Source organism: Prinia subflava, chromosome 7, assembly GCF_021018805.1.
Source record: "Prinia subflava isolate CZ2003 ecotype Zambia chromosome 7, Cam_Psub_1.2, whole genome shotgun sequence".
NCBI lineage: Eukaryota > Metazoa > Chordata > Aves > Passeriformes > Cisticolidae > Prinia > Prinia subflava.
This window is the reverse complement of record NC_086253.1, coordinates 5,652,518-5,677,666: the sequence shown is the minus strand read 5'-3', so window position 1 is coordinate 5,677,666 and position 25,149 is coordinate 5,652,518. Positions and strand designations below refer to the sequence as shown.

Sequence of the window (25,149 nt, the reverse complement as noted above, 5' to 3'; positions counted from 1 at the left end):
GCAGAGCTTGTCTTGCATCACAGACCTGCACGAGGTCAGTAGAAGTCCTTCTCCTCACCTCACATCGTGCTGATGGCTGCTAGGTTGACACACCATGGGAGGAAGAAGAGGAGAAGAAGGAGGAGCAGGGTAAAGAACCAACATCCCTTTCACTGCTATGAATTCGAGCATCCCATTGATTCTCAGTCCAATTTAATATCTAAGTATATAATACCTGGCTTGAAAAGCCATGTGCCTAAATAACAGAGACACTTTTAAAAATTACAAAGGATCTCCTGAAGTCCCTTCCACCCCTACAATTTTCCTACAATCCTGATAGATGCAGTTTATTCCCAGCTGTGTCACAGCTCTGACTGCGAACTGCACCTCCCCATCCCTTTCCTCACACCATCTGCCCACTCTGCAGAAACTCCTGGCCCTGATTCCCCCGAGGCTGAGGAAAGGGGAGTTGAGGGGTCTAGGGGTGCCAGCAGAAGGCAGCCCAAAGCCGGCAGCAGTCACCCACGCGTGTGGGCTCCCTTGTTAGCCCCGTGAAGAACAGGGCAGACTGTTGCTGCGGAATAATTCCTCCTAGCGGGTCCGAGTCGGTGGCGGAGCAGCAGCCGGAGGATTCCGCGAGCCACGGGAGGGATGTGCGAGAAGCGCCGGAGCTCCCCGGGTTTCCCATCCCACCGGGTGCCGGCTGTGCTCCCGGACACATTTAGGAAGGCAACGTGAAATCAGGCACCCCGTGCCTCGCAGATGAGGGTCTTGATGCGGAAAGCCAGTGATAAGGGAGGAGAAGCGGGATGAAGTGGGTTGGAAACCAAAGCAAATCACAGATTTCCCTGGGGAAGAAGGCAGGGGCTGGGGGGGAGCGCACACGGTGGGTCGCGGCGAGTCTCCGGGGGGCAGGATTTCTCTTCCATCGCATGGAAGAGCGAGATTAAAGAAGAAAGTGGGAGTGGGGTGGGAGGGGAGGGAAGGGAAGGGGGGGTGGGGGGGATGAACAAAGGAGATTGGCAGCACAGCTGTTTTGGGAAGAAAAAAAAAAAAAAAAAAGGCCAGCCTTCCTGTTTCTTTAAAGCCGCTCATCTGCGCGGCGGCCGGCTGCCGGCGGCGGGAGGAGGCTGCGGGAGCTGCGCGGAGCTGCGGCCGGGCGCACGGCTCGGAGGACGGACGGACGGAGCCGGGGCTCCGCTGCCTGCCGCGGCCGGGCGGGCGCAGATGGGCGGCAGCGGGGCGGCGGCAGCAGCGGCAGCATCGGGAGCGGCGCAGCGGCGGAGCGGCCGCGGCTGAGCTTCGCCGCGCAGCGCCCCGCGCCATGCGGAGCGCGCCGCTGGCCGAGGGCGAGCCCTGGCCGCGCCTCTGCCCCGCCGAGCTCGGGGGGCTGCGGCGGCTGCGGCGCAAGCACGGCGCCTGCAAAAGTTTCCGCGTGGAGCTCAAAGTGCTGAGCGGGCGGCGGACCGGGCTCCGCGCCCCCCCCGCGCCGCCCCCCGCCGCCGCCGCCGCCCCGCCGCCCGCCTGGGAGCCGCGCAGCGCCGCGCTCGGCCCCGCCGCCGCCGGCGCCTTCCCCGCCGCCCCGCCGCCGCCGCCCGCCGCGTCCCCGCGCCCGCGGCCGGCAGAGGCGTCCGGCGTCTCGCCGGAGATCAAAGCGCTGCAGCAGACGCGGCGGCTGCTGGCCAACGCCCGGGAGAGGACCCGCGTCCACACCATCAGCGCCGCCTTCGAGGCGCTGCGCAAGCAGGTACCTGCCGGGCTCCGCCGGAGCGGGGGGCACCGGGCAGCGCTGCGCCAGCCCCTGCCGAGCTCTGCCCGCCGGGACCCCGCGGGGTCGGAGGGTGCGCAGGGACTGCGGAGCGTCCGCGCTGCCCGGGGCCAGGGGAGGTGAAGGGCAGGAGCCGAGTGGCCGCCTGACAGGAGGGGAAGTCGGTTCAAAATGCCTGGAAGTACCAACCCTAGAACTGTGTTAACGCTCAAGATAAATAAGGGCTTTTAATTTGCTTGCAGTTAGAAAGTTTTGGACTTTTTTTTTTCCCCGGAGGGAGAGTTGTGTAGAGGGTGAAAAATAACACAAACCCGAGGAATCCCTCTGGGTGGAAACAGAGTGTGTAGAGACGCACTTGGTCACGCTGGGAGCTGGGGTGATGCTGCTGTACCAAGAGCACGTGTACTTGCCAGCTGTCCAGATCCCAAAGGGATCACCGGGAATTTGGGCAGCACTGTGCTCCTCTTGACTTTGGTGCAGGGTGCCTGAGCCGTCAGAGTCCCTGGGGTTCTTACAGCAGCCTCTGAAACTTTGTATATGCCCTGTGTAATAGGGATAGCCGAGCGGAGCTGTGGTCCTCTCGCAGTTAGATTCTCATGATTTTTACTGTAGAGTGTGAAGTGTGCCTGGTCCTGGGCTTTCTTTGCTGAGAGGACTTGAAAATCCTCATAGTTATCTGTAAAGGAGAATAGATGTGTTCACACTGTGAGGGCGGCACTTTTGAAAGGTAAATGAAAGGTTTTGATCAAAATCCTTGCATCACCTCCCCATGATGAGGAGAGCTACAGAGAAGCCTGCCTACAAGGCTCTTGTATCTTCTGCACAAGGATAAATCAGTGCCCTGGCCCCTGTACTCAGCCCTCTCTGCATGTAGGCACCGTGTACAGTGCAGTGCTAGACACAGATGTGCTGTCACATTGTGCAAGCCCAGCTGTGCTGGCGTTTCTGCCTGATGGGACTGTTCCAGGTGTGCAGGAAGGAGGAGATGCACAGGGCTCAGAGGGTTGTAAGCTGCAGATGAGTCTGACTGTGAGAGGTGCTAAGCATCACCTCTCCCAGGATGGTCCTTCCAGCCTGGTGGGAGCAGCATGCTCTGCTTGCTGCAGAGCTCACACATGCAGGCTCTTCCCCACCATCTTTTGGACAGTACTAATCTCAGCCATTCCCCAGGTCTGCTCCCTGTAGGACTCAATCCTCTCCTGCTTTGAGAAAATCTGCATGTTCCTATCTTCAGCATGCTGCCTGCAGCCCTTCTCAATGACTGCTGTGTCCTGGGTAGCTGCACCCCAAGAGTTAATCCTTTCCCATCATCTACTTCTGCAAACACATTTCAGGGGCTGAGACCATACCACTGTATGTCAGGAGAGAATTGCTGTGAGCCACTAAACTGGAGCATTTTTGATCACTGTGCAGTGGTGGGATCTGACTGCTCCTGTTATAATCCCAGTAACCCACTGCGTGCTGGGTGCTGTCCCCTGGTGCTGAGAGGCCGCCCCTTGTAGATGCAAACTCCAGACTTGATATATTTTGTTTCTGTAAGCTACTTCCATATTTCAGTTGTTTGGCGGCTGTGTGTAACACGCCTGGAAGTGTCAGTCTAATTCTCCATGGACAGACATCTACACCGCCGAAACCGCAAGGGGAAGTAGCACTGATTTCCCAAATCACTGGCAATCTTGTTCTAGGCTGAGCCTCAAGCACAAATCAGGCGGGCAACAAATTAAAGCCGCGCTCTTTTGGGAAATGGGCAACTTTTGAAAAGCCTCAGATTCCTGGCCTTGGCCCTGTCTCTATAAATCACTTCAGCCATGGACTCAGCTGGGAGCCCAAAGAGCCTGGAGAACAAGTTGCTGTCCTCTCTTCCCATGAAAGCCGGTCTCTAGGGTCAGCACAGGAGCATACTGGCAGAGCTGTGTTCACTCTGCAGAGAGAAAGAAATCATTCTCTGCGAAATGTTTGCCGCGAGGTTTTCCTAGCAATTTGCTGAGGGGTGGGCTGGCTGTCCCGACCATCATTGGATGACATTTGCATTCATTTCTTGCTGGGCTGCCAGCGGCCGTACGTGACATCAGGTGACAGCCAGCTTCATTGCACGCCCGCCTTGTCACTCACGTCATTCGCAGCGCTCGCTTTGGGGCCTGCAGCTCCCATCAGGACACAGTAGGCTGCTTTCTGTCACACCTTGGTGGGAAGCAGGGCTGTGGAGATGCCCCTGGGGGAGGTACATGCAGTAGAGAGGCTTTCTCTTGGCTCAGGTCAGCACCAACGTCCCACATGCCAGGGCGTACAAAGGGCCCTTGCGAGAGGCAACCCCTGTGTGCTGTCTGCTGCAGGCCTCCCTTTTCTTCTTGTTCCTTGGTTAGTCCTCCGTCCCCTCCTTGTCATCACATATCAGGCTCTTAAGCAGCTGGGAGGCTTTTCCTGAGGCACTGAAACTGATACGTTCCCGCAGACAGGAGGGTGAGGAGCAGGGGATTGTGCCGTGCCTGCAGGAGCAGGGGATCGTGCTGGCTCTGGCCTGGTGCTCCTCTGGGTTGGGGTCAGGTGCTGGATGTGGAGCTGCTGGAAGCAGGAGCCTTGCTCACCACTGGTACCCAACACCCACGCAGGTGTCACCCCTGTCCTTACCCTTTTTGGATGCATGAGGCTGCAGATACCCATCCTCACTGGCACACAAGAGGTAAAACCCCGTTGCTTGCAGGATCACACCCACCACGGCCACGCTGTAGGGAGCCCATCCATGCTTGCTGAGGAGGAGGAGGAGGAGGAAAGGGAAGCTGTGCCTCTCTGCAGGACACTCTCCCTGTCTCAGCAGCCCAGCCGAGGACAGCGAGTGGCGCGCGGCACACCGGACAGATGGGCTGGCGGCGTCCCTGCGCTCCACAGCTGTGTACATATGGCACACATGTTTTGGCTTGTGTCGACTGACTCTCCAGATGGCAGGAAGGGGTGTGGGCTCTTTTTTTTTTCTCCCAGTTCTTGGTGGAGGAAGAGCCAAGCACAGTTGTTTCACACAAGGAGAGGCTAACCCAGCCATGTCCCTGAGGACTGAGCTGTCCCCAGCTTGCCTTGGAGGCCAGGGTCCCCTCAGAGGTGGGAGGGCGGCTGCCAGCTCTGGGAAGCTGCCTGCTGTTGGGAGAGACATGTCATTGGCATTGTGTTCACCCCTTGGTGTCACAGCCACCAGGAGCAAGGATTTCTCTCCCTCTGCATTGAGCTGCTGCCTTTGCCGTAAGGCCATAGCACTGAAGTGGGACTGAAGAGCAGATGCTCCTGAGAAACAGCTACTTCCCCATGGTCTTGGTGCTTGTGGTCTTCAGCTATTAAGTCTGGAAGAGATTTCTCCTCCGTAGTCCCCCAAGAATCATTTGTCTAAGTGATCCTTCCACTGACAGCAGACTCCTGAGGCAAACAGTGTAGTTCTTGGAAAACACTAGCCTGCTCTGAAGCACTTTGAGGTGGTGAGATACTTCTGCTGCTGCGTTTCTGGTGTCCCTCCTGGGGGCAGCTCATGTCCCTGTGAGTGGGCAGCTCCTGTCTGGAGCACTGGACTCCTGCCCTCAAATACCCTGGCAGGTGCTGGTCAGTGAGTTCTTGCACTGCCCCAGCTGCTGCAGGACCCTCCAGATGTGACATGGTTGTCTCTTCCCTCCTTTTCATCTTCCTCTCCCTGCCATGGTGGGTGGTCAGTGAACCCAAACATCTTTGACACAGACAGAGACGTAGCCTGAGTTCACAAGGACCTGATGTCTTCTCCTCTGTGTGAAGACTCCTGCCAGTCCTTGTGCTGGTGGATGGTCAAATTCATGAAGCGGTGCAACCATCTGGAGGAGAAAAGATGTGACAACAACACTGCCTATCTTCAAAGCAACATTTCTCTGAAATGAGATGCAATTCTGGCTTTTTTTTTCTGTCTGCAAGTGTCTACTGGCAGCAAGATACTCCAGCAAATCCCTGTGAAACTGAACCATCACAATGTTAATTTACAGTGTGGCCTTAGCCACTAGGTTTTCTGCTGGAGGCCTTTGCCAGCAGGAGATAGTGCTCTTCACCTTGAGGCTGTGTGGACAGCCAGGCAAACCAGCTCCCACCAGAATGTTGCACTCCCAGGAGCTGGGATCGAGCTCCTCAGCGGTGCTGACAGACCCTAAGGTGGCAGCAGACTCTCCCTCCATGGATGGAGACAACCACAGCAGCCTTCCTGCTCTGGAGCCTGTGCTTGCACATCTGGTTTCTCTCTGGGGCACTGCTGTCCAGCTCCTCCTGAAGAAAGTGATGCATCGAGCCACAGTGAGCTCAGTTTGCCGGGAGCAAATGTGTCCACAGACATTTATCTTCCCTTGAAGTGTATTGGCATTTTCCTAAATCTTTTCACCACTGCGTTGCCAGGACATTCTCTGCCTCAGCAGCTGACAGCCTTGCTCTCTGCACTCATGTGGGTTCTGGAGATACTTTAGGGTTTTATAGGGCTTTTTAGCTTCTGGAATGGAGATTTCTTCCCCACACACACACTAGCATCCTTTCACTTTTTGCTGCTGGCATGCACGTGGCTGCTGTGGCTTGTTAAACCAGTGCAGAAAAGACCCTGCTCGCTCCCGTTGGGAGCATGGAGAGATATCAGGAGCAGAAGCCTCCAGGCTACAGGAGGAGGTTTCGTGGCTGTGGGGACAAGCTGTCTGCAGGGGTCTGAAGGGACAAACCAGGCAGTAAATGGAGGCAGGAGCTGTGGCTTGAGCAGTGCCTCAGCCACGGGCCAGCGGAGGCTGAGGCTGTTCTGCGGATGCCTCGTTCCATGCTTGCCCTCTTTGTGTGTCCTCCCAAGGGTGGCTGTGGTTTGTCACCTCTGCAGGCGGGACCCTGCGTGTGACCAGGGTCACTGACGTGTCCTTTCTGTGTGGTGGGGAGGCTGAGAGCTACCCTGGGTCACCTGCTGACGTCTCCCAGCTCTGTTCCCAGTGATTCATCCCTCTGTGATGCCACCAGCAGGAAACCCTAGGATGCCTTAAAACCCAGCTCCTGAAGGCAAACCACACATGGAGCTCTCTGGGGGTGAAGGCTGGGAAGGTTTGGCTGTTGCAGAGATGCAGCTGGACTTCAGGAGAGCAGGAGCATCTTCCAGACACAGTGTGCAGTGCCACCACTGCGTGTTGTCACTGAACAGCCCAGTGTCAACCAGAGCATCTCCGTGGCTGCTGCCAGTCCCAAGTGACCCTGATGGATATTTAGAGCTCAGAGCGGGGCGGCCCTGTGGTTTAACAGCTAAAGAGGATGACAAAATACTGGCCTGAAGCAGCACAGGAGGAAAGAAAATAAGGAAGAAACCAGACAAAAGAACAAAAATCCTGAAAACAATGACTGTGTGTCACCAAGAACAGGGCTTTTTTGCTCCCTCGGCTGCTGTCTAGCTGATTTTATCCTTTGCTACAAATCCTGCTCCTGTCGGGAGGTATTTGCTCTGCCTGCTGCAGCCACCCTGAGTTAACCTCTGTGTTTTCTTATGGCTCCCACTGAAATTGGAGAAAAGAGTCTGCTTTTCTCCATCAAGCTTTGAATCCAGCCTCTGCTCCCTGCCTTAATCCACTGTCAAATTCCTTTCCGGGCTGCAGTGGGGAGGTGGGACACTTTTCAGTACCTTGCAGCAGAGCTCCCCAGGCTCTTTGTTCCCAGCCTGCATCTCCTTTGGTCTATGCCACATGTGTTCCCCAAGTGATATATCCCATCCTGGTCCTGGTTTGTGCTGTCCCCTGTGCCAGGCAGGGATGCAAGCAGAGCCACGTGTGTGCTGTGGGAGGTTGTGCTCCTTTGCAGCTGCCACGGGCTCATGACAGCTCCTGGGGCTCAGCAGTGACAGCAAGGGAGGGGAAAACCCCAAGGTGTCCAGAAGAGTCACCAAGGCCAAGCTGGGGTAATGCCATTATCTCCAGTGCAGCTTGCTCTCCTATTTACCAGGGGGTTTGGGTCCATTGGACCTCAGAGATGCTGATGGCCACTACTAAACTACCACCCAAGAAAGTGTTTCCCCACTATAAAGGTAGCCCCTTTCAGAGGAGACGCTCTGTGTCCAGTAGCCCACGGATTTCTCCTCTGATAATCCCAGTAATTGTCTGTCTAGTTATTATTTTGGGAAGTAATTCAAAGAGCCAGCAACAAGGTAAGAGCTTTGCTGCAGCCCAGCAATGTGATATTTTTGAGGCATGATGCTGAGGGGGTGTGCTGTGTGCCCTGAGGATGTGCAGGAGGCTTTGGGGGTGCAAAATATCTGTGGGAAGTGCAGGAGGACTGTGCAGAAGGGAGCAGGGCCAAGCCTGGGGCAGCATTAACCAGACTGCCATTTGGAAGAGATTGCCGGGGTGAACTCACCCAGCACCACACCTAGGTTTTGTTTGGAGGAAGCCAATTCATTCACTCCAAGGAGTGAACTCATGTTTTTGTAATGTGAGCAATGGGGGAGCCAGGAGCTGGGAGGGAACCAGGAGCTGGGTTGTTTGACAGCCTGGACCCACCCAGGAGGCAAAGGCACCTCGGTCAGGACTGGGGCTCCTGCCTGAGCCGTGCTGCTGTTGTTCTTGTTGGCATTTTTCAGCTGGGTTTGGGCCTGGGCTGGGCACTTTGCTCCCTGTGGTGAGGCAGAGGTGAAGCTTTCTTTTAAACTGATTAGGTTGCATTGCTGGCACAGGGCTGCCCCTTTTCTGCCACTGCAGTCTGGTGGCAGAGAAGCAAAAGCCTCTCAGACTCGTGGCATGGAGTAGCTGCAGCACTGGCTGGAGCAGAGTTCTGTGGAACATCTGACACTGTGACACCACAGATGGTCAGGAGAGGGGATTCCTCCCCTCTGCTCTGCTCTGGTGAGGCCCCACCTGCAGTGCTGCATCCAGCTCTGGGATCCTCAGCACAGGAAAGATGTGGATCAGTTGGAGCAAGCACAGAGGAGGCCACCAAGTTGATCAAGCAAAGGGTTGAGAAAGTTGGGATTGTTCAGCCTGGAGAAGAGAAGGTTCTAGGAGATTTTTTTCAGCCCACTCACCCTTTCCCCTTAGAGGAAGACTATAAGAAAAATGATTAGTGCACCCTGTTGTCATAGGACAAGGCATAATGGTTTTGAACTAAAAAAGGATAGATTTAGACTAGATATCAGGAGGAAAGTTTTTGTAATGAGGCTTGTAAAACACTGGCACAGGTTGCCCAGAGAGGTGATACATATCCCATCCCTAGAAACAGTCAAGGTCAGGCTAGACTGGTCTCTGAGCAATCTGATCTAGTTAAAGATGTCCCTGCACACTGCATGGGGTTGGACTAGATGACCTTTGAAGGTCCTTTTCAACTCAGTCTGTTCTGTGATTCTGTGATGCCCTTTTCCAGAAGCAGTCCCCTGAGAGCTGTGCCATACATCCGCACAGCAAGGTCTGGCCTTGCTGGCTGCAAACCCAAGGGTGCTTCCCCAAAGCTCCAGGTTTGGTGTAGAGAGCACCAGTGGCACGGAGGAGGGATTGGGGGATCCCTCCTCTGTGGATCCTGGTTGCTGTTGTGCTGCAGGCTGCAGCAGGAGGGATATTTGGGAATCAAGTGTGAAGGGATGTGGCAGGACTTTGAAAGGATGTCCCAGGAATTCTTGCAGGCTTTTCCATCATACAGCTGTATAAGTCATCATTGTCCCACCTGGAATATTAGAAGGACTCAGGGCCTGCAGCTGTTGAGAGCAGGGTAGGGAAGCCAAGTCACCTTGCTGGTGAACCTGAAAACACCAACCAAGTCATCAAATGGCTCCTGCAAGAAGCAAAAGGACCAATATGTGTTCTGCCCCCAGAACCCAGAAACCCCCAGAACGGGGTGGAAAAAGACTGGCTCCAAACCCTTCCCAAAAACACACTCTGCAATGTAACAAATCTTGAAAAGTGGCAATAATCTTCTGGGCAAGGCATTCAGGTGGGTAAGGATCTTACTCATAGAATCACAGAATGGTTTGGGTTGGAAAGGACCTTAAGGATCCTCCAGTTCCAACCCCACTGCCATGGGCAGAGACACCTTCCTCCAGCCCAGGTTACTCAAAGCCACATCCAGCTTGGCCTAGGGATGAGGCATCCACACATCCACAGTGGCTCTACAGGTGCCAGCCTGGAGATAATTTGAGATCATGAAAGAGGGGTTTCCCCTGTGCTCAGGGCCCACAAGCAGTGGACACTGTCCATCCTGCTGCCCCACCCTGTCCTGTTCCCATAAGGTGTGTTAGCCCCAGGAGGTGTCTGACTCACCCTGGGTGACAAAGGGGTGTACAAAAGCCAGAACTGTGAAGCACTGGACATTTATATGAACCTCTGGAAATGTTTTTGGCAGGAAGTGCAGCACAAACAATGGGACAGCGCCGCTGGGCTGCGTGTTGGGATGCAGGGGAGAGGCAGCCAAATGTTTTCCCAGGGAGGGGGACAAGGAGAGGGGCCCTGATGTGTTTTAACTCTCAGCATAAAAATAAACCAGGTGAATTAGCAGACAGGTAGATTCAGCAGCCTATTATGACATGTTAAGGAATTAGCTGTGAGGAGGGCTTGGTTTATGCTGTATCACAGACAGTACCTTAGAGCTGTCCCATCTTCCCTGCTGTGCCCTGGGGGCCAAATTCTGCCCTCTGTGACCCTCATGTGAAGGGGATCTGTGCATGTTTGTGCTGCTAAATCACATTTTGAGCACAGTAACAGAGACATCTGGACCCCCAGCACTCAACACCCTTCTTTACCCCAGCATTTTCGTGCAGTGTAAAAGCAGACTCGGTTTTACAGATGTTATCTGTACAGGTCCAGAGGGTGTCTTGGAAATAGTATCTTATTGATAAGGACAGAGCTACCCAGACAGAAGCTCAATGATGTGAACTGGCTCAATGTTCCTAAAGTGCATGGGATGCTCCTGGTTGTTCCCTGCAGACCCACCACAGTGAACATCCCCTGTACCCTCATATGGCAGGGTGAGAGTTGTACCCTTTCACCCATCTCTAGTTGTTCCCCAGCCTCATCCTGCAGCCTCCTGCCCTGTGCCATGTCAGAACCAGCTCCCAGCCCATGTTTGGGGGATGACAGTGATGCTCTGGGGAGCTGCAGTGGATCCCTGCCTTCCTCAAGAGGGCTGGCTGCAGGTCAAGAGCACGGCAGGCTTCCCACGGACTTCAAAGGGAGCATCTCTGGTTTTCCAAGGGCGCTGCCTCTGAACCTTGGACGTCAAGGATAGAAAAGACCTGTTAAGTCACATCCTGTTCTATTTTCCTGCCAAAGAAGGGCTCTTCTGCACAGGAATATGTCCCTGGAGTGTTCATCTTACCTTGCTTCAACTCCTGCCAGCCTGGGGATCACTGATAAGACCCATGAGATTCTGCAGAGCCCTTTGCAGACACAACTAACAAACATCCTGGAGCTCCGGTTCCTGTGGTCCCAGGCTCACTCTGTGCTGATGTCCCAAAGCTGAGGATGGTGCCTTTGTCCTTGCCTTTCTAGCAGACAGCTGCATTCCTCAGGATTGGTGTGAAATTTCAGTTGCTCTTCCTTCCAAATTCCTTTTAGTCATTGCAAATATTGCAGGGAGGATGGTGAGCTGTGCTGCTACTCAGGAGAGACCGGTGAGGTCAGATAAGGGAAATATTTTCATCAACTGCATGCCTGGTTCCCCCTGGCTCTGGACAGACCTGCTCAGCTCACAGCTGCCCCATTAAAGCACTGAAGTCTGCTCAGTTCAGGCATGAGGAGCAAGAAGGTGACAGAAGGAAAGGGTTTGGTCCTTGCCAGGAGCAGGACAGATATCTGCCCATGTTACTGCCTGCCAGAGATTTGTGTGGAGACTCTGTGGGAGCTGGGAGGGTTACACCTGCAGGGCCACACCAGCCTCAGGCGTTTTTCCCACCTCTGAAACACTGTCTCTGTTTTAAATTGGATTTTGAAGATTTCTTGGCATCCAGGTGTGTCATTGACACCCTTTACTGCAGTTTGTACAAATGTGTCCCCTCTTTCCTGTTGACTTTATGTAAAAGAACAGATAATACCAAAGTTATACGCAGACACTCTTGGGGAAGTTTTGGCTCTGGATCTGAACTAAGTGGCTCATTCCTCTCTTAATTTCCCATGTTTAATTCAAAAGGAAACATTAAAATGGCAGGAGCTGAGCCAAGACAGGGAGGATTCCTATGAAATAGTTTTTCTAACACTGTTACCGTGGCAAAAAAACCTCTTATCTCTTAATGCTGGTGCCCTGCACCCTTCATTGGAGTATCTGAACACCTCAAGGTGAAGCCCTTCCCATGGGCATATGGGGCAGCTCCAGTTTGGACTCTGCTGCAGTAGTGTGGGAAAAGTGCTGTGAAATCCCAGCTGAGGGTTTTGTCAGCTGTGTTAGCACTGAGATCTTCCTTGCCTTTTGTAGCAAACACGTTCTACAAAACAGTTTGGGTTTTGTTTTGTTTCTTTTTGTTTCCTTAAAAAAAAAAAAGAATCCCAAAACACAAAAGAAAGAGCAAAACAGATGAGGAGAAGAGACATTAGCCTGCCTTCTGGTGTTGTAACTGGACAGTGTCTGTGCATCAGCCTCAAGGATTTCATGGTCTATTTTCCTTCCACTCGATTTAACTTCCTTCTTGCTCTAATTCTGAAATTACTCCCACATTTCACTGAATCCTTCCATTTTAGTTTCCATCTTGCTTTGTTCTTTCCTGATGCTGTTTGATCTGGGGTCTCTGCTGTTTTTGTTGTGTGGCGTCGAAAGAGGCTTGGGTGTTTCTACTGCCTGAAGCTCTTACTTTCAAAATAACTCAGCCCATTGCATCTGGGGACCAGGTACTGAGGGCAAAGGCATTGCTGGGTACATAATGCTGGCAAAAAAAAAGCGAAGGCAGGGATTTAGAGAGGTTTTGTCAGAAAAAGAGGGCTCTTAAAGAGATTCTCTGCCTCGTCCCTGCTCATTGCAGGGGGGAATTTGGACTAGGTGACCTTTAAAGATCCCTCCCAACTCAAGCTATTTTGTGATTCCTTCTATTTTCAAGGGTATCAGTAGTAGATGGTGTGTATAAAAAAAAGGCCATTTGAAGTTTTATGGCTGGTTTCTGGAGAGGCACCTCAGCCATATCACACCTCCAATCCTGTGTTCAGTTTTGGGTCCCTCTCTATAAGAAGGAAATTGAGGGGCTGCAGCATGTCCAGAGAAGGACAGTGGAGCTGGAAGGTCTGAAGCATGAGTGTGATAAAGAGCAGCTGAAGGGGCTGGGGGGCTCAGCCTGAGAAAAGGAGGCTTAGAGGAACTTTGTGGCTCTGTACAATTCCCTGACAGGAAGGTGCAGCCAGGGGGATTTGGTCTCTTCTCACAGGTAACAACTGATAGGACAAGAGGAAATGGCCTCGAGGTGTGCCAGGGGAGGTTTAGATTGGATATTAGAAAAATATCTTCATAGAAAGGGTCATCAAACATTGGAACAGGCTGCCCAGGGAGGTGGTGGAGTCACCATCTCTGGAAGTGCTCAGAAAATGTGCAGGTGTGGTGCTTGGGGACACAGTTTAGTCTTGGCCTTGGCAGTGCTGGGTTAATGGTTGGAGTCCATGTCCTTAGGGGTGATTTTCAGCCTAAATGATTCTTTGTATTGTACCAGACATGGCCCATAGGGTCAACAATACTAAAATCCTTGTGCTCATGGGTAAGGGTGATCCAAGCAGTGAGTCTGGATTTCCATAAGCTCTATGGCAGAGGTCTTCCCTAGGAAAGAAGAAACCAAACAGCTTGGATAGGAGAGTGAATTAGTGATCAGTGTACTGGCAGGGAATGTGGGTAGGGAAAAAAGGCCAGTTCCTGCAGGGAGCAACGTCATAAGTGGACAAACCAGGACCTGACTCTGAGCTTAGCTCTGCTTTAAACAGGGAATGTCAGGTCCCCCCACCTGAAATTGTGACTGCAAGCTGTGCTGAAGTTCATTACTCCAAGTGATTAGGTAATCATATGGCAGAAGAAATAAATACCACACAGGTAAAGTGAAGTGATGCATATGGAAAAAAACATGCCAGAGTCCACATATGAAGTGATAGACCTTGAGCTGACCATTATTTCAGAGAAGGGAGACCTTGGGGTTTCTCTGGATGGGTCAGGGAAAGTCTCAGGTCAGTGTCTGGCAGCAGTCACAAATCAAATCAGGAGTTAGGAAGAAAGGAACATTAAACAAAACAGAAAACAAACATCTGTTAGATATATGCACCCACAACATGAACACTCTGTGTTGTTCTGATCATCTCAGCTCCAAAGGGACTGGGAAGGGTTCAGGAAAGAGCAGCAAGGGTGATCAAAGATACGGAATGGCTTCTACAGAACTGTCTGCTAAGGAGGATTTATCTTTTTCTTTTGGAAAAGGGGCTGAAGAGAGGATGGTGAGCTAAAAACATATGTCACACAGGAGATGAATAAATATCTCTTGTCCTCTCTTCTAGGACAGAACTGTAGTACCTCAAGGGAAGACAGTAGGAGTCATGTTCAAAACAAGCAAAAAGAGAAAAAAAATTATATAGACTGGAGAGAATGCTTTGCAAAAAGATTTTGTGGCTACTCAAAATCAACAAGGGTTTAGCTTACCAGACCAAGTTCATGGACAGAAAAGATCTGTCATGGGCTGTAAATATGGGGATGGCACATCTAGCTGAAGTGATGGAGGTGACAGTAGTTGGAGCCTGGCAGAACACTTGGGGAAATCCTGTGTATGCCTGATCTGGTCTGCTCCTCCTTTGGCATCTGTGTGTGGCTGCTGTGGGGTTTGTGGAGGGGCTGAACCCATTTTACCTTCTGTAAAGTCAGGGAGAGCATTCTGGGGTTGATCCCATCTTTGTGTCCCTGTGGGGGAGAGAGAAGCTGAGGCATGAGCGTGGCAAGAGGAAATAAAAATCTCCAGCCCCAAGCTGAGTGTGACACCCTAGAGGGGTGTGGAGGATGGAGACTGGTGCAGAGGCAGGTGGCAGAGAAACATTGAGGCGTTCAGTGATTGATTACTGTGAAAACTTTGACAGGTGGTCCGACAACCTGAGGGGCTCGGATGGATTTCAGATGAATGCACAGCTTCAGTTTCCCGTGGGCAATAGACTCCTGTGCATTAAAGGCTGAGTGACCTTCAGCAATTTTCCAAACTAGAGGATGGGGTGCCCAAGCCTATTGAACTCAGAGGACCTCTCTTTAAGCTGGACACATTTAAGTTGTTTACCTAAAATTGAGTGTAGATGTAGTGTTTTGCTGGATCATGATGGAAAAGCAACCCACCCTTCTGCAGCAGGAACCACATACTGCTCAGTTATTGAGACACATTCAGTTTAGTTTGAATTGTTCAAATGTTTCACTTCACAGTAGAAATCTTTAAGGGTGAAGAAATAAATTGCACAAGATACACCCAGCTCCCTGAAACAGGCTCCATTTTAGTCTCTTGTGTGGGGTGAGGTACAATGATGGGGTGTTTAAGCAGGTAGAAATTACTGCCTCTTTATGGTCCTGCTACTCAATATGATATTTTTTGCATGGGCTGAAAGTCACAATTGATGTAGTTTAAGCACAAAAACACTGGGTTGTGATACAGTTGCTTATTGCCTTACTGCCTTATTTTGCAAGACCTGTGATAACACAGGAGCTACTTGTGGGGAGTAAGTTACTCAAGACAAGTTACTGGGAGGCATGGGGATGTGGATTTCTAAGAAACAGGGCCTCCAAGAAATGAACTGAGCAGCAGGCAGATGTCCTGGGCTGTATCCTGCCATCACATTTTAAGCAGAACTGCCCTGCTGAAATCAAGAGGCTTCGTGCTGCTTTCATCCCCATGGAGATCAGCAGGGGAGTTCTTCTTAAAAACCTGTTGGGACCATATGGTATTTTATCACTAGAGTTTCTATTTATGTTAAAACTGCTAAGAAAATAACTCACAGTTGTTTTGTTATGCTTCAAGCAAGATATTTTGTTTATCTGGCCTAATTTTTAATTATTTCTTTTTCCCTGTTACCCTTTCTAGGTTCCCTGCTATTCTTATGGTCAAAAGTTGTCCAAACTGGCCATCTTGAGAATAGCCTGTAACTATATCCTTTCCCTGGCCAGACTAGCAGACCTGGATTACAGCGCTGACCACAGTAACATGAGCTTCTCTGAATGCGTGGAGCAGTGCACTAGGACCTTACAAGCAGAAGGAAGATCTAAAAAAAGGAAGGTATGTTACAGCCTGTCCCCCCAACTCACCCCCTAAATAATGGTAAAAGTTACAAAAGAGAGGGGGAAAAAAGGCAAAAAAAAAATCAAAGTGTTTTCCTTCCTTTCTGAACCTTGTGAAATTTGCTTGATTTTTTTATCCCTTGCCTTTCTTTCTCTCTCTCTCTCTTTTTCTCCTCCATCCATCTGATCTTGTAATAACCACATTCCTCCCTAATCAAAAGCTTTTCTCTCCTCCCCGTCCTCCGCGCCAGGCTCTTCCCCTCGTTAGTCTCCCATCGTGTGTTTCAACACGAGCGTGATCCTATTAAGAGTCATCCTGGGACTGTTACTTGTTAAACCAAACCAACCTTGAGCCTCCTTTCGGTGCCTGTAAAGCGCTGTCGCCCGCCTGTGTTTTCTGTTTTGTTTAATCTAACACTTATCTCCGAGAAAAATCACCCAGCAACAAAAAAAAGGTAGCTAATGGAGACGTTGTATGTATAAACACATTAGTAAGATGTATGACCTGAAGGACATGTGGGTATCTTGAGGAAACAACGTTAAATCTAATTATGCCTCGCATTCCTTTAGGTTACTTAACACTGAACCAATTAGGTGAAATCATCGTCAAGCGGCGGGAGGAGGAAGCAGAGCGTTCTGCCAGTTTTCCTCTCAGAGAGTGACATGGGTGAATTAAAGGAGTGATTGATGTCTTTGTTCGGGCTTTTATGACAAAAAGAGTTTTGTAAACTTGAATTGAACTTCCCCCTGCTCTCTGAGCTTGCTTGTCAGGCGGGATAATAAATCAGCAGGATTTTAATGGATGAATGGGCAGCTAAGCTGGGGAGCAGGCTCCTTCCCCGGTGTTGTTAAGATCTGCCTCTGATTCGGGCAGGTTTCCTCACTTTTCCTCCTCTTTAGCCCAACAAATCATCCTGCAGCAATTCAGTTTATAAATAAACACAATAGCACACTCCCTGTTGCTTCCTCTGGCTGTCACGGGCTGTATTTATGCCCGGAGAGCAGCAGTGCCAGGCGGAGACGCGGCACCGCTTCCCCACAGCTGACAGCACTGCCTGGGACTGGGAGGTGTGGGGGGAGCTCCTGGGAGGTGTGGGGGACTGGGAGGTGTGGCGGGAGCTCGTGGGCACAGCCCCAAACTGGGGGTTCACTCTGGGGTCTGTAGTACCACAGGCAGTGGTGTCCCAGGGACACTGAAGTGGTGCTACCAACCCTGGGGCAAGGTGAGAATTGGTTCTTGGGTCTCCTCTCCAAGTTAAGATGGGGGAGATGAAAAGCATCATTTTTGGGACTTCAGCGGGTTGCTGGTTGGGTCTTGGGACCATTCTCCAGGTCAGTAAGGGTTTGAGCATCCTTTGTGAGGCTTTAGCAGATTGCTAGTTAGGTCTTGTGGCGGGAAAGAAGAGAATGAGCATCCTTCATGGGGCTTCAGCACATTTCTGGGCTGCTCATCAGGCTTTGGGTGCCCAGTGGGCTGAGACCCATTGTCTTGGCCTATGTAAACCAATGCAGGCTTAAAGACAAGAAACAAGGAGCCAGATTTTAAATGGCTCCAAATCTCAGGGTGTTCACATCTGAGTGTTAGGGCTGGGCCCGTCCTTAATTAAAAATAAATTGAGAATTAAAAGCCATTTGTGGTGTTTGCTCTCTAAAATTCTCTCCAGAGCGGATGCATGGGGAAAAGCCCCAAGCCCATCAAGAGTGCCTGAATAATGGAGCTCTACCAGGACACCTCCCTCCTCCCAGGCACCACCACCCCACAGAAACAGCATCACCAGGAGAAAATCTGCCTTTTTTCTGTGTTCTTGAAGGGCACCCACCCTAACCCTTCTCCAAAAGCCCTCTCAGAAAGGAAAGCCAGGCTTGGTACCCCAGGCAGGGTCTTGATCCCTGCGCTGCCTTGCTTTTCTTGCTGGAAATTTTAGTTCTGCTGCAAGTTCAGGGCAGCTCCAGAGCACATAGATTCCCTTATGGATGACAAGTACAGTTTTATTTCCACCAGTATTTGCTCAGGTGATGGCTGGAGCACATCCAGCTGCTGATGAAGCCAAAACCAGCAGGTACCACTAAGGAACTCTGCTAATTCCCAGTAGAGATAGGAGCGGGGATGCAAAGCCTGGGTTGGCAGGACTCATCTTGCTCTCTCCTTTTGCCAAGCAAATAGTGAGCAAGAGGGAAGCAAAGGCTGTTGTCAGAGAGAAATTAGAGATCCAGGATGGCTGTGCAGTGCTGATCCAAGCTCTGGGTGTCAGGTGGTGTGAAGGGATGTCTCTCCTGGGGGGTCTCACACGGCGCTGGATGAGGATACAATGGCTTGGCCCAAACTCGCCGCGCCCTCATTAATGTTGAAGTCGGCACGTTCTTGTGAGCTCAGTGTGTTTTTAATCAGGTCTCTGAAACCACTGCTCACTGAGCAGCTCCTCTGAATTACCGACTTTGGGGTGGTTGTTATTTTGTTGTTTTTTTGAGTTTCCTTTTATACTCTCTCTTTAAAAAATCGCAGTGATCCTGAGCGCAGACCTCCGCTCCTTGAGCTGAACGTTAGATCCACAACACCCTTATCTCCTGTCATCTCCATTTTATTGTGTTTCTGCTTCTCTCAGCTCTCTGGTTGTGATGTGCTGTGGCACCGTGAGCTTTTCACACAAAAAAGTAGCTGGTTGGAGTTTGTTTTGGCAGGCAGGGACTCCAGATGTTACATTTGCTGGATTGTGCATTGCCTTTTGCTTTGTTTTTGGGGGCGAATTATCCTGTGTCCCTAACGTTACGTTGTTGTTCAGATTTTGCTGTTGAATAGGAAATTTACTGAGTGGTTTTAGTCCCCCCCTCCCCCACTTCTATTCCAATTTTGTTAATTAGAAAAGTTGGCTTTAGTCTTTCAAAGTTGACTAGAAAAAAAAATCCCCTTCTCTGTCCTAACTACAGTTACAAGGTGATTTCAGTTCTTGCAGTTGAGACTTGAGTGAGGGTGTTTGGTGATGGGAGATCTCATTTATAAGCAACAAAGGAGGCTTCAGATGCCTTTTTTAAAAAAAGAAGAAAAAAAGCTGGCTGTTGGGAGGTGGTGGTAAATTCTGATAATAGTTTTCATTCTTTAAGGCTGCCTCTTGCTTGGTTATACAAATGATCTGGCCTAAGCCTTGTCCTTAACTGTGCACCCAAGAGTTGCACCACGTTGGACATCTGGGTTGCGACACCCTCAGCAGAACCCCAAGTCCTGCTGGGGCCACACTGATGTCCTGGGAAAAGGGGGAGAACTGCCTGCAGCTCTGTCCAGGAGCATTCTCCAGCAGCACAGGGCATGCAACAGCAAAAGAAGGGGAAGTCCAAGTTTTCCTTACCCCCAGGGTACCCTGTTTCTGCATGGCCCATGGTCCTCAGTGGCCAGGGGTCATCTGAAAGCCTCACAGGGATTCTGTAGAGTTTGGGGTCATCTGAAAGCCTCACAGGGATTCTGTAGAGTTTGGGGTCCAGCTTGCTGGTCCCACAGTCTCTTTTTTCCAGCTTTTCCCCCACAGGGCTGAATTCTGGTGCCCTGCAGAAAAGCAGCTCGGGGTCAGGATAAGGTTGTGGGGGCTCTCCCTGGAGACTGACATTCGTAGGGGTGCAGAGCTGTGCATCACAGCCCCCCAGCCCCACAGGAGCTGGCCCCAAAGCCGTGAGGCAGAACTGAACTTCCCCAGCAATCGGCACAACCACAGCCACTCAGTCGACACAGAGCAGGATCCAAGGGTGGACAAACGCCCTGCACAGCACTCCCAGCACCCCAAACCCCCACGGCAGGGCTCCTTTTCCTCCCCTTCCCCTCCCCTGGTTGCCTTTGATTAGCCCCCGTGCTTGGCAGCAGCATCGCCGCGGCCATGGGAGCTCAGCCGGAGCAGCGAGGGATGGGTGAGGGATATTTTTTCTCTCTCTGTGCTTCATCCTCCCCCCGTCCCGGCTCTTCTGGCAGTCGCAGACTCCAGATGTTCGGAGCGCGAGCTGGGAAGTCCTGCTGGCGCCACTTGGGGCAGAGGGCAGGGGAAAGGCACGCGAGCTGGAACCCGGAGTACTCAGTCACTGCAGGACTTGGCGCATTCCCCAGCTCGCTGCTGGCACATTCCCCAGCTCTCTCCTGGCCATCTGTTCCAAAAAAACACTTTCAGAACCTCATCATCACTCAGGATACAACACTGCGAGCAGCTGTTAGCGAGGCAGAAGGAAAAAAAAAAAAAAAAGAAGAAACACACACACACACATTTAAAAAAAAAAAAAAAAAAACCAAAACCATGCGAAAGGTCTCTTTGTGAGAGAGGAAACTGGGTTATGAATAACAGGCGAGCAGTTGGAGCTCAATAAAAGTTTTCGGCTGGAATTTAGTTTCTTGTTTTTGTGCCTGTGTGTGCGGATGAGCACAGACGCAAGGAATTAAAAATTAAAAATACGCTGTATATATATCTTTTCCCAGATAATTAAATGATATAGGAGCATATATGGAATAAAAAGCTTCTCTGTTTGTTGCAGCCTGCTGCACTAAAAGGGCTGACATTATGCATGTAATTATTGCATTATATAAAATAGTTATTGTGGTGTTGTGCCGTGCCTTGATGCCCCCTCATTGCTACTTTGCTAAAAGCAGAGCTCCTGCTGTAGGTAACACTTATTCCCACTCAAAAAAATGGAAGGAGGGTGTTCTGCAGGCATATTTACTTGCAAGAGTGAACAAGTTAAGGGTTTATATTAAAAAAGAGAAATGGTAGTGGCAGACTTGATTTGTACAGCACTGAAACCATTTGCGTGGAGCATATTTTTTTGATAACACTGTATCATGACTCGTGATTTATTTAGACAAAGCCCCGAGATAAAGCCACAGCTCCCACCCCCTGGTTTGTGCAGATGATCCTGGCTGCAGGGTTTTGCTGCTATTGATCATCTGATATTGATTATCAGAACCATGCAGAGCCAGCACAGTAAAACCTTGATGATCCGCATGGCATTTCTTCCTCGTGGCTGCCCATCCTGTGTGGGACGGAGGGGGTCTCGTAATGAGACTCGACCTCCCTTTCCCTGCAGTTCGACTTAGCAGAGGTTCCTCTTTAAAAATAGCTTCATTTCCCTGCTAGGACTTGCCGGCGGGAGCGGGCAGCCAGCCAGTCTGATCCCCACAGCCGCCAGCTCCGCGGGCTCCAGGGAGGAGCTGGACCACAGGAGAGCAGCGACCTGCTCCGAGCCGCCTGTCCGTCTGTCCATCTGCCGTGGGACAGCATCCCTGGGGGCACAGAGGGGACCTGGGTCTGCCCAGCCATGAGTTATCCCAGCTGCATGCTGGCTGAAGGATTATCCACCCAGGGAGCTGTTTAAAAACGAAGCACTGAGAGGGTAGCGAGATTCATTTGTGTCTTGTAAGTCTCTGCAGCCCAAAACAAGGATTGCAGGAGGGGCACGGGTGCTAAGGCTCGTGACAAGTTCATGAGCAAGATCAACCAACTCTGGACAGGGAGGCAGCAGCAGCTACCCCAAGGGCATCCCCAAGGGCACTGCACACCCTGCATTGGCCCATGGGGGCATTGACCATCAGTACCCCAAAGAGCAGGGCCCAAAGCTTTTCCTTACAAAAGGACGTGATGTGGGACCCCCCTGTTGCATCACAGCACCCCAAAAGTCCCTTTGCTTTAAGGGGTGTTGGAGCAGTCACATCACAGCACACAAAGACCAGGGATTTGCTCCCATGGTGGGAGCAGGATCCCAGCGTGGGGTCCATCCCCTTAATAGCAAGGGTTTTGCCAAGAATAGGGTAAGATCCACCCCACAGATACTGGGTTACTGCTGCAAAAGGAAAATGTGAGTAGAAGAGACAGGAGAAGCCCTGGAACAAAGGCTGACTCAATTCCAGAAGTGCTCTGATTTATAGAGATTGAAATGCTCCGGGATGCTGCAAACTCACCAAGGTCATTGGGCCAGTTGTCAAATTCAAGAGCCATGGGAGTTCTGATGTTATTAGTTTAAAGCAGACCCAGGCTCATAAATCTGTCTTCGGAGCTCCTGGCTGGAGTGAAAAAGGGTGGAGGGGGAAATAAAAGAGCCTGTTCCCACCAAACATAACCCATGGCCAAGTGCTGGGCAGTGCCTCAGGACCTATCCAGTGGTGCCAGTGAGGTGTGCTGAGCATCTCCATCGTGTTGCAGGGGGATCTCTTCATTCCTCCTTCCATTTCCTGTGTCTGGAAGGTACAGCACAAATGCTCTTGCCTGGTTTGTGCATATTCCCTCTTGTCCCCCCATGGCTGATCTTCTCCAATTGCAGAAACTTCAGAGCAGAGACCTGACCCTGTGACTCCTCTTCTAAAGGCATCCTGCTTCCCCAAACCCACAAATGCTTTTGATCCCTCTGCTGTCTTTTAATATTAATGAGAGTGGTCATTGCTTCCTTTCTTTTACATTTTATTTCCATAGGTAAATGTGGGATAAATTAAACAACTGACTTTTCTATTACAGGTTATTAATATATATTACATATTGTTGATGGTTCCCAACAGAAATGTTGGCAATACACAAGGCTGTTTGTCATTCTCCCACCTAAACCGCATTTATTCAAAATCCCAAATAAAGCCTTGAATTAGGGCAGTAGTTTCTACATCTTCTCTGAGCAGCACTAGGATTGTCCAGAGACAACTCCAGGAATCTGGGGTCCAGCAGACACCAGCATTTATTGCATGGAGGATGACCTGGATGCTTTTAGTGAAATATCAAGAGAAACCTTGATGGTCCTGGGGCAGTCCTGAGCTTCCTCGGGTTTGCACTTGACAGGAGGGAGTGAAAAGGTGGATTTTAGGTTCCCCTGTCCCTTAGCCTGTCATGGATGATCAGCTGTAACTGTTGATCTCACGGCAGCTGCCCTAATGATAGTCATAAATCAAATAAATGCCAGTAGGTTACTGGTATTTTATACCCTGATGTTGTAATATCCAGTGATGGAAAAGGAGAGGCAATACAGAAACAAAACAGACTGGGAAAAAAGGTTTTTCAGGCCAGGCTTTAAGGAGTTTGACCTTGTTAAGATTGACAGAAAGATGGCTGACCTGTCCAGAGAATTGGTGACTGTGTCCAAAGGACTTTCAGAAGCCATACTGCACCCTGAAAGGTTCTTAAATCCACTGGCAAAAAAGCAAGAAACGCTGGTAGCACTAGCTAAATGTGATCTCATTTCCAAGTTTCTAATTCCTAAGTTATTTAAAGGAGGATTTAGAGCCCACGTGATGAAGGCAGTTTGGACAATGGAGATGTGATCTCATTAAATCCTCAGGCCCTGAGGATTTTCCTATTTTGAACTATGCTAACGATTGTTTGTGGGATATTTGTGGGGCTTATTTTAATGCTGAAGGGGGTTTAGATGAGATTTTTCTTGTCTAAAGCTGCCACGGTTTGGAGTTGACCCTTTTCCTATGGACTTGGCCATAATATTCTGTAGTCCAGTGTAATTTCCCAAGTGATCTGCCATGGCTGTGACTCGCAGGGGGTGCACAGGCACGTGGGACAAGTTGCAGTCCCACAGACTGAGCAGCCATGCCTTCAGAAAACTCAATACAACAACTAAAATATGGAAGCAAAGCTCATCTCCTGCGTAAACCCATCTCTGCTTTCCAAGATCAGCTCCTGAACTGAAAATACCAGCTATTTGCCATCACTTCTTAATTTTTTTTTTTTTTTTTTTTTGCGGCATGAGTTGGATCCAGCACCAAATTACTGTGTTGTTTTTCTTCCCCAAGCCTTCCTCTTCCTGTCTGCCACTCCCTCTCCTCTGTGCAGGCTCTGGCCTTCATCGTGGCACCTACAGATGGTTCCACTGTGAGCCCAGTTCTAAGAATCACAGATCCTTGGCCAGCGGTCCCCGAGGACGCTCCCGCGTGCGTCAGCGAGTGTCGGCGCGAGGAGCCGCCGGGGCGCCATGTGTGCACTGTTCTCATGGAGCATCTTTCTCTTTCCAGGAGTAACAACCAGGAAGGGAGGATTCAGAAGAGCTTCCAGCCAGAGTTACATCTGGTCTTGGCAAAGGTCGCATGATCCAGATGAAGACTGAAAGCAGCTTTTTTGCAGAAACCCCTATTGGAGATGACGATTGGCCAAGGAACTTTCTTAATCTCTGGAACAGAAAGGAAAAAAGGAAAAGAAAAGAAAAAACAAAAGGACAAGGGATGCTTCTTATTGTTGTTAAGCCAGCCACCTTTTAGTACGTGCAATTTATTTAGCACTTTTCCCTTTGCTTAACTGGGAAATGTTACCCTCTCAGCTCATGTGTACAGTAATTTTTTGTTGTTGTTGTTGTTGCTGTTGTGCCAAAGATTTGATGGAGCTTCTACACTGTGTCTTATTTTTGCCTTAATGTTAAATCTTTGAGCCAAAGAAAAGTCAGAGGTGCCATTCAGATCGTGGCAAGCAGGCCAGCCAGCTGTCGGTGACAAAGCCCAGTTTCTGTACCCTTCTGTGAGTTACCTCTTATTTCTTCAACCTGAACATCCCTGCCTGCAGCCCTGGAGCCAGCATTTGGTGTGGGCAAGAGCTGGGACAACACCAAACCATGCTTTGGCATTCAGGTTTGCTTCTTCCTTTGAGCTACTCTGTAGTTCTGCCTTCTGGGCAATTTCCTGATGTTCCTGCCTGTGCGACACATCCACAGGGTAGAAATACTGACACAAAGTGAGAGCTGAAACAGGAGCTATGAATTTATTTTTTTTTAAATAAAGAAATAAAATTAAGCAAAAGCAAAGCACCATGTAAAGCAAAGAGAGAGAGGGAAAAAAAAAAGAAATCGTAAGAAAGTTCAGCCAGGCAGAAAGAAGTGCAACAAAATGATTCAGCTGGTGTTTCAGGTTTGTGAAGTCATTTTTTCCATGGGGTTTTTCAAGTGGTCAGAAACCCGTGTAATGCAAAAGCATTTGAATCCTATACTGTACCTTTCACTTCAAATTGAAGTAAGAAAAAAAAGAGAAGAGATGGAGAAACATTTGCTTGGAGTAAGCAGACTTTATAGGTAATGCAGTTCGTATGCAGGACATCTGCTAATGATGGAGGGACAGAGCTCTGTGTTCAAGTGAAAAAATATGAGTTTCCAAACCAAGAAGATTAACATGTTTTGTTAATCTCAAGGGGAAATATTATTTTTGAGGCCAGATTCACATCCTGGCTCCTTCAGTGTGTCTGACTTACTCCAGTGTGGGTCTGGCCAGGCATCGCCAGGCACTG

General features: G+C 50.3%; 1 protein-coding gene across 1 annotated transcript; it reads left to right on the top strand.

The window, feature by feature from the left end:
• The first annotated feature begins 1,041 nt into the window (after nt 1-1,041).
• On the top strand, nt 1,042-24,265 carry ATOH8 (atonal bHLH transcription factor 8). Its single transcript, XM_063401427.1, has 3 exons — nt 1,042-1,726; nt 15,738-15,929; nt 23,895-24,265. Exons 1-3 carry the CDS (start codon nt 1,304-1,306, stop codon nt 23,898-23,900), a joined length of 621 nt encoding a protein of 206 aa, XP_063257497.1. The 5' UTR covers nt 1,042-1,303; the 3' UTR covers nt 23,901-24,265.
• Nucleotides 24,266-25,149: the final 884 nt, after the last annotated feature.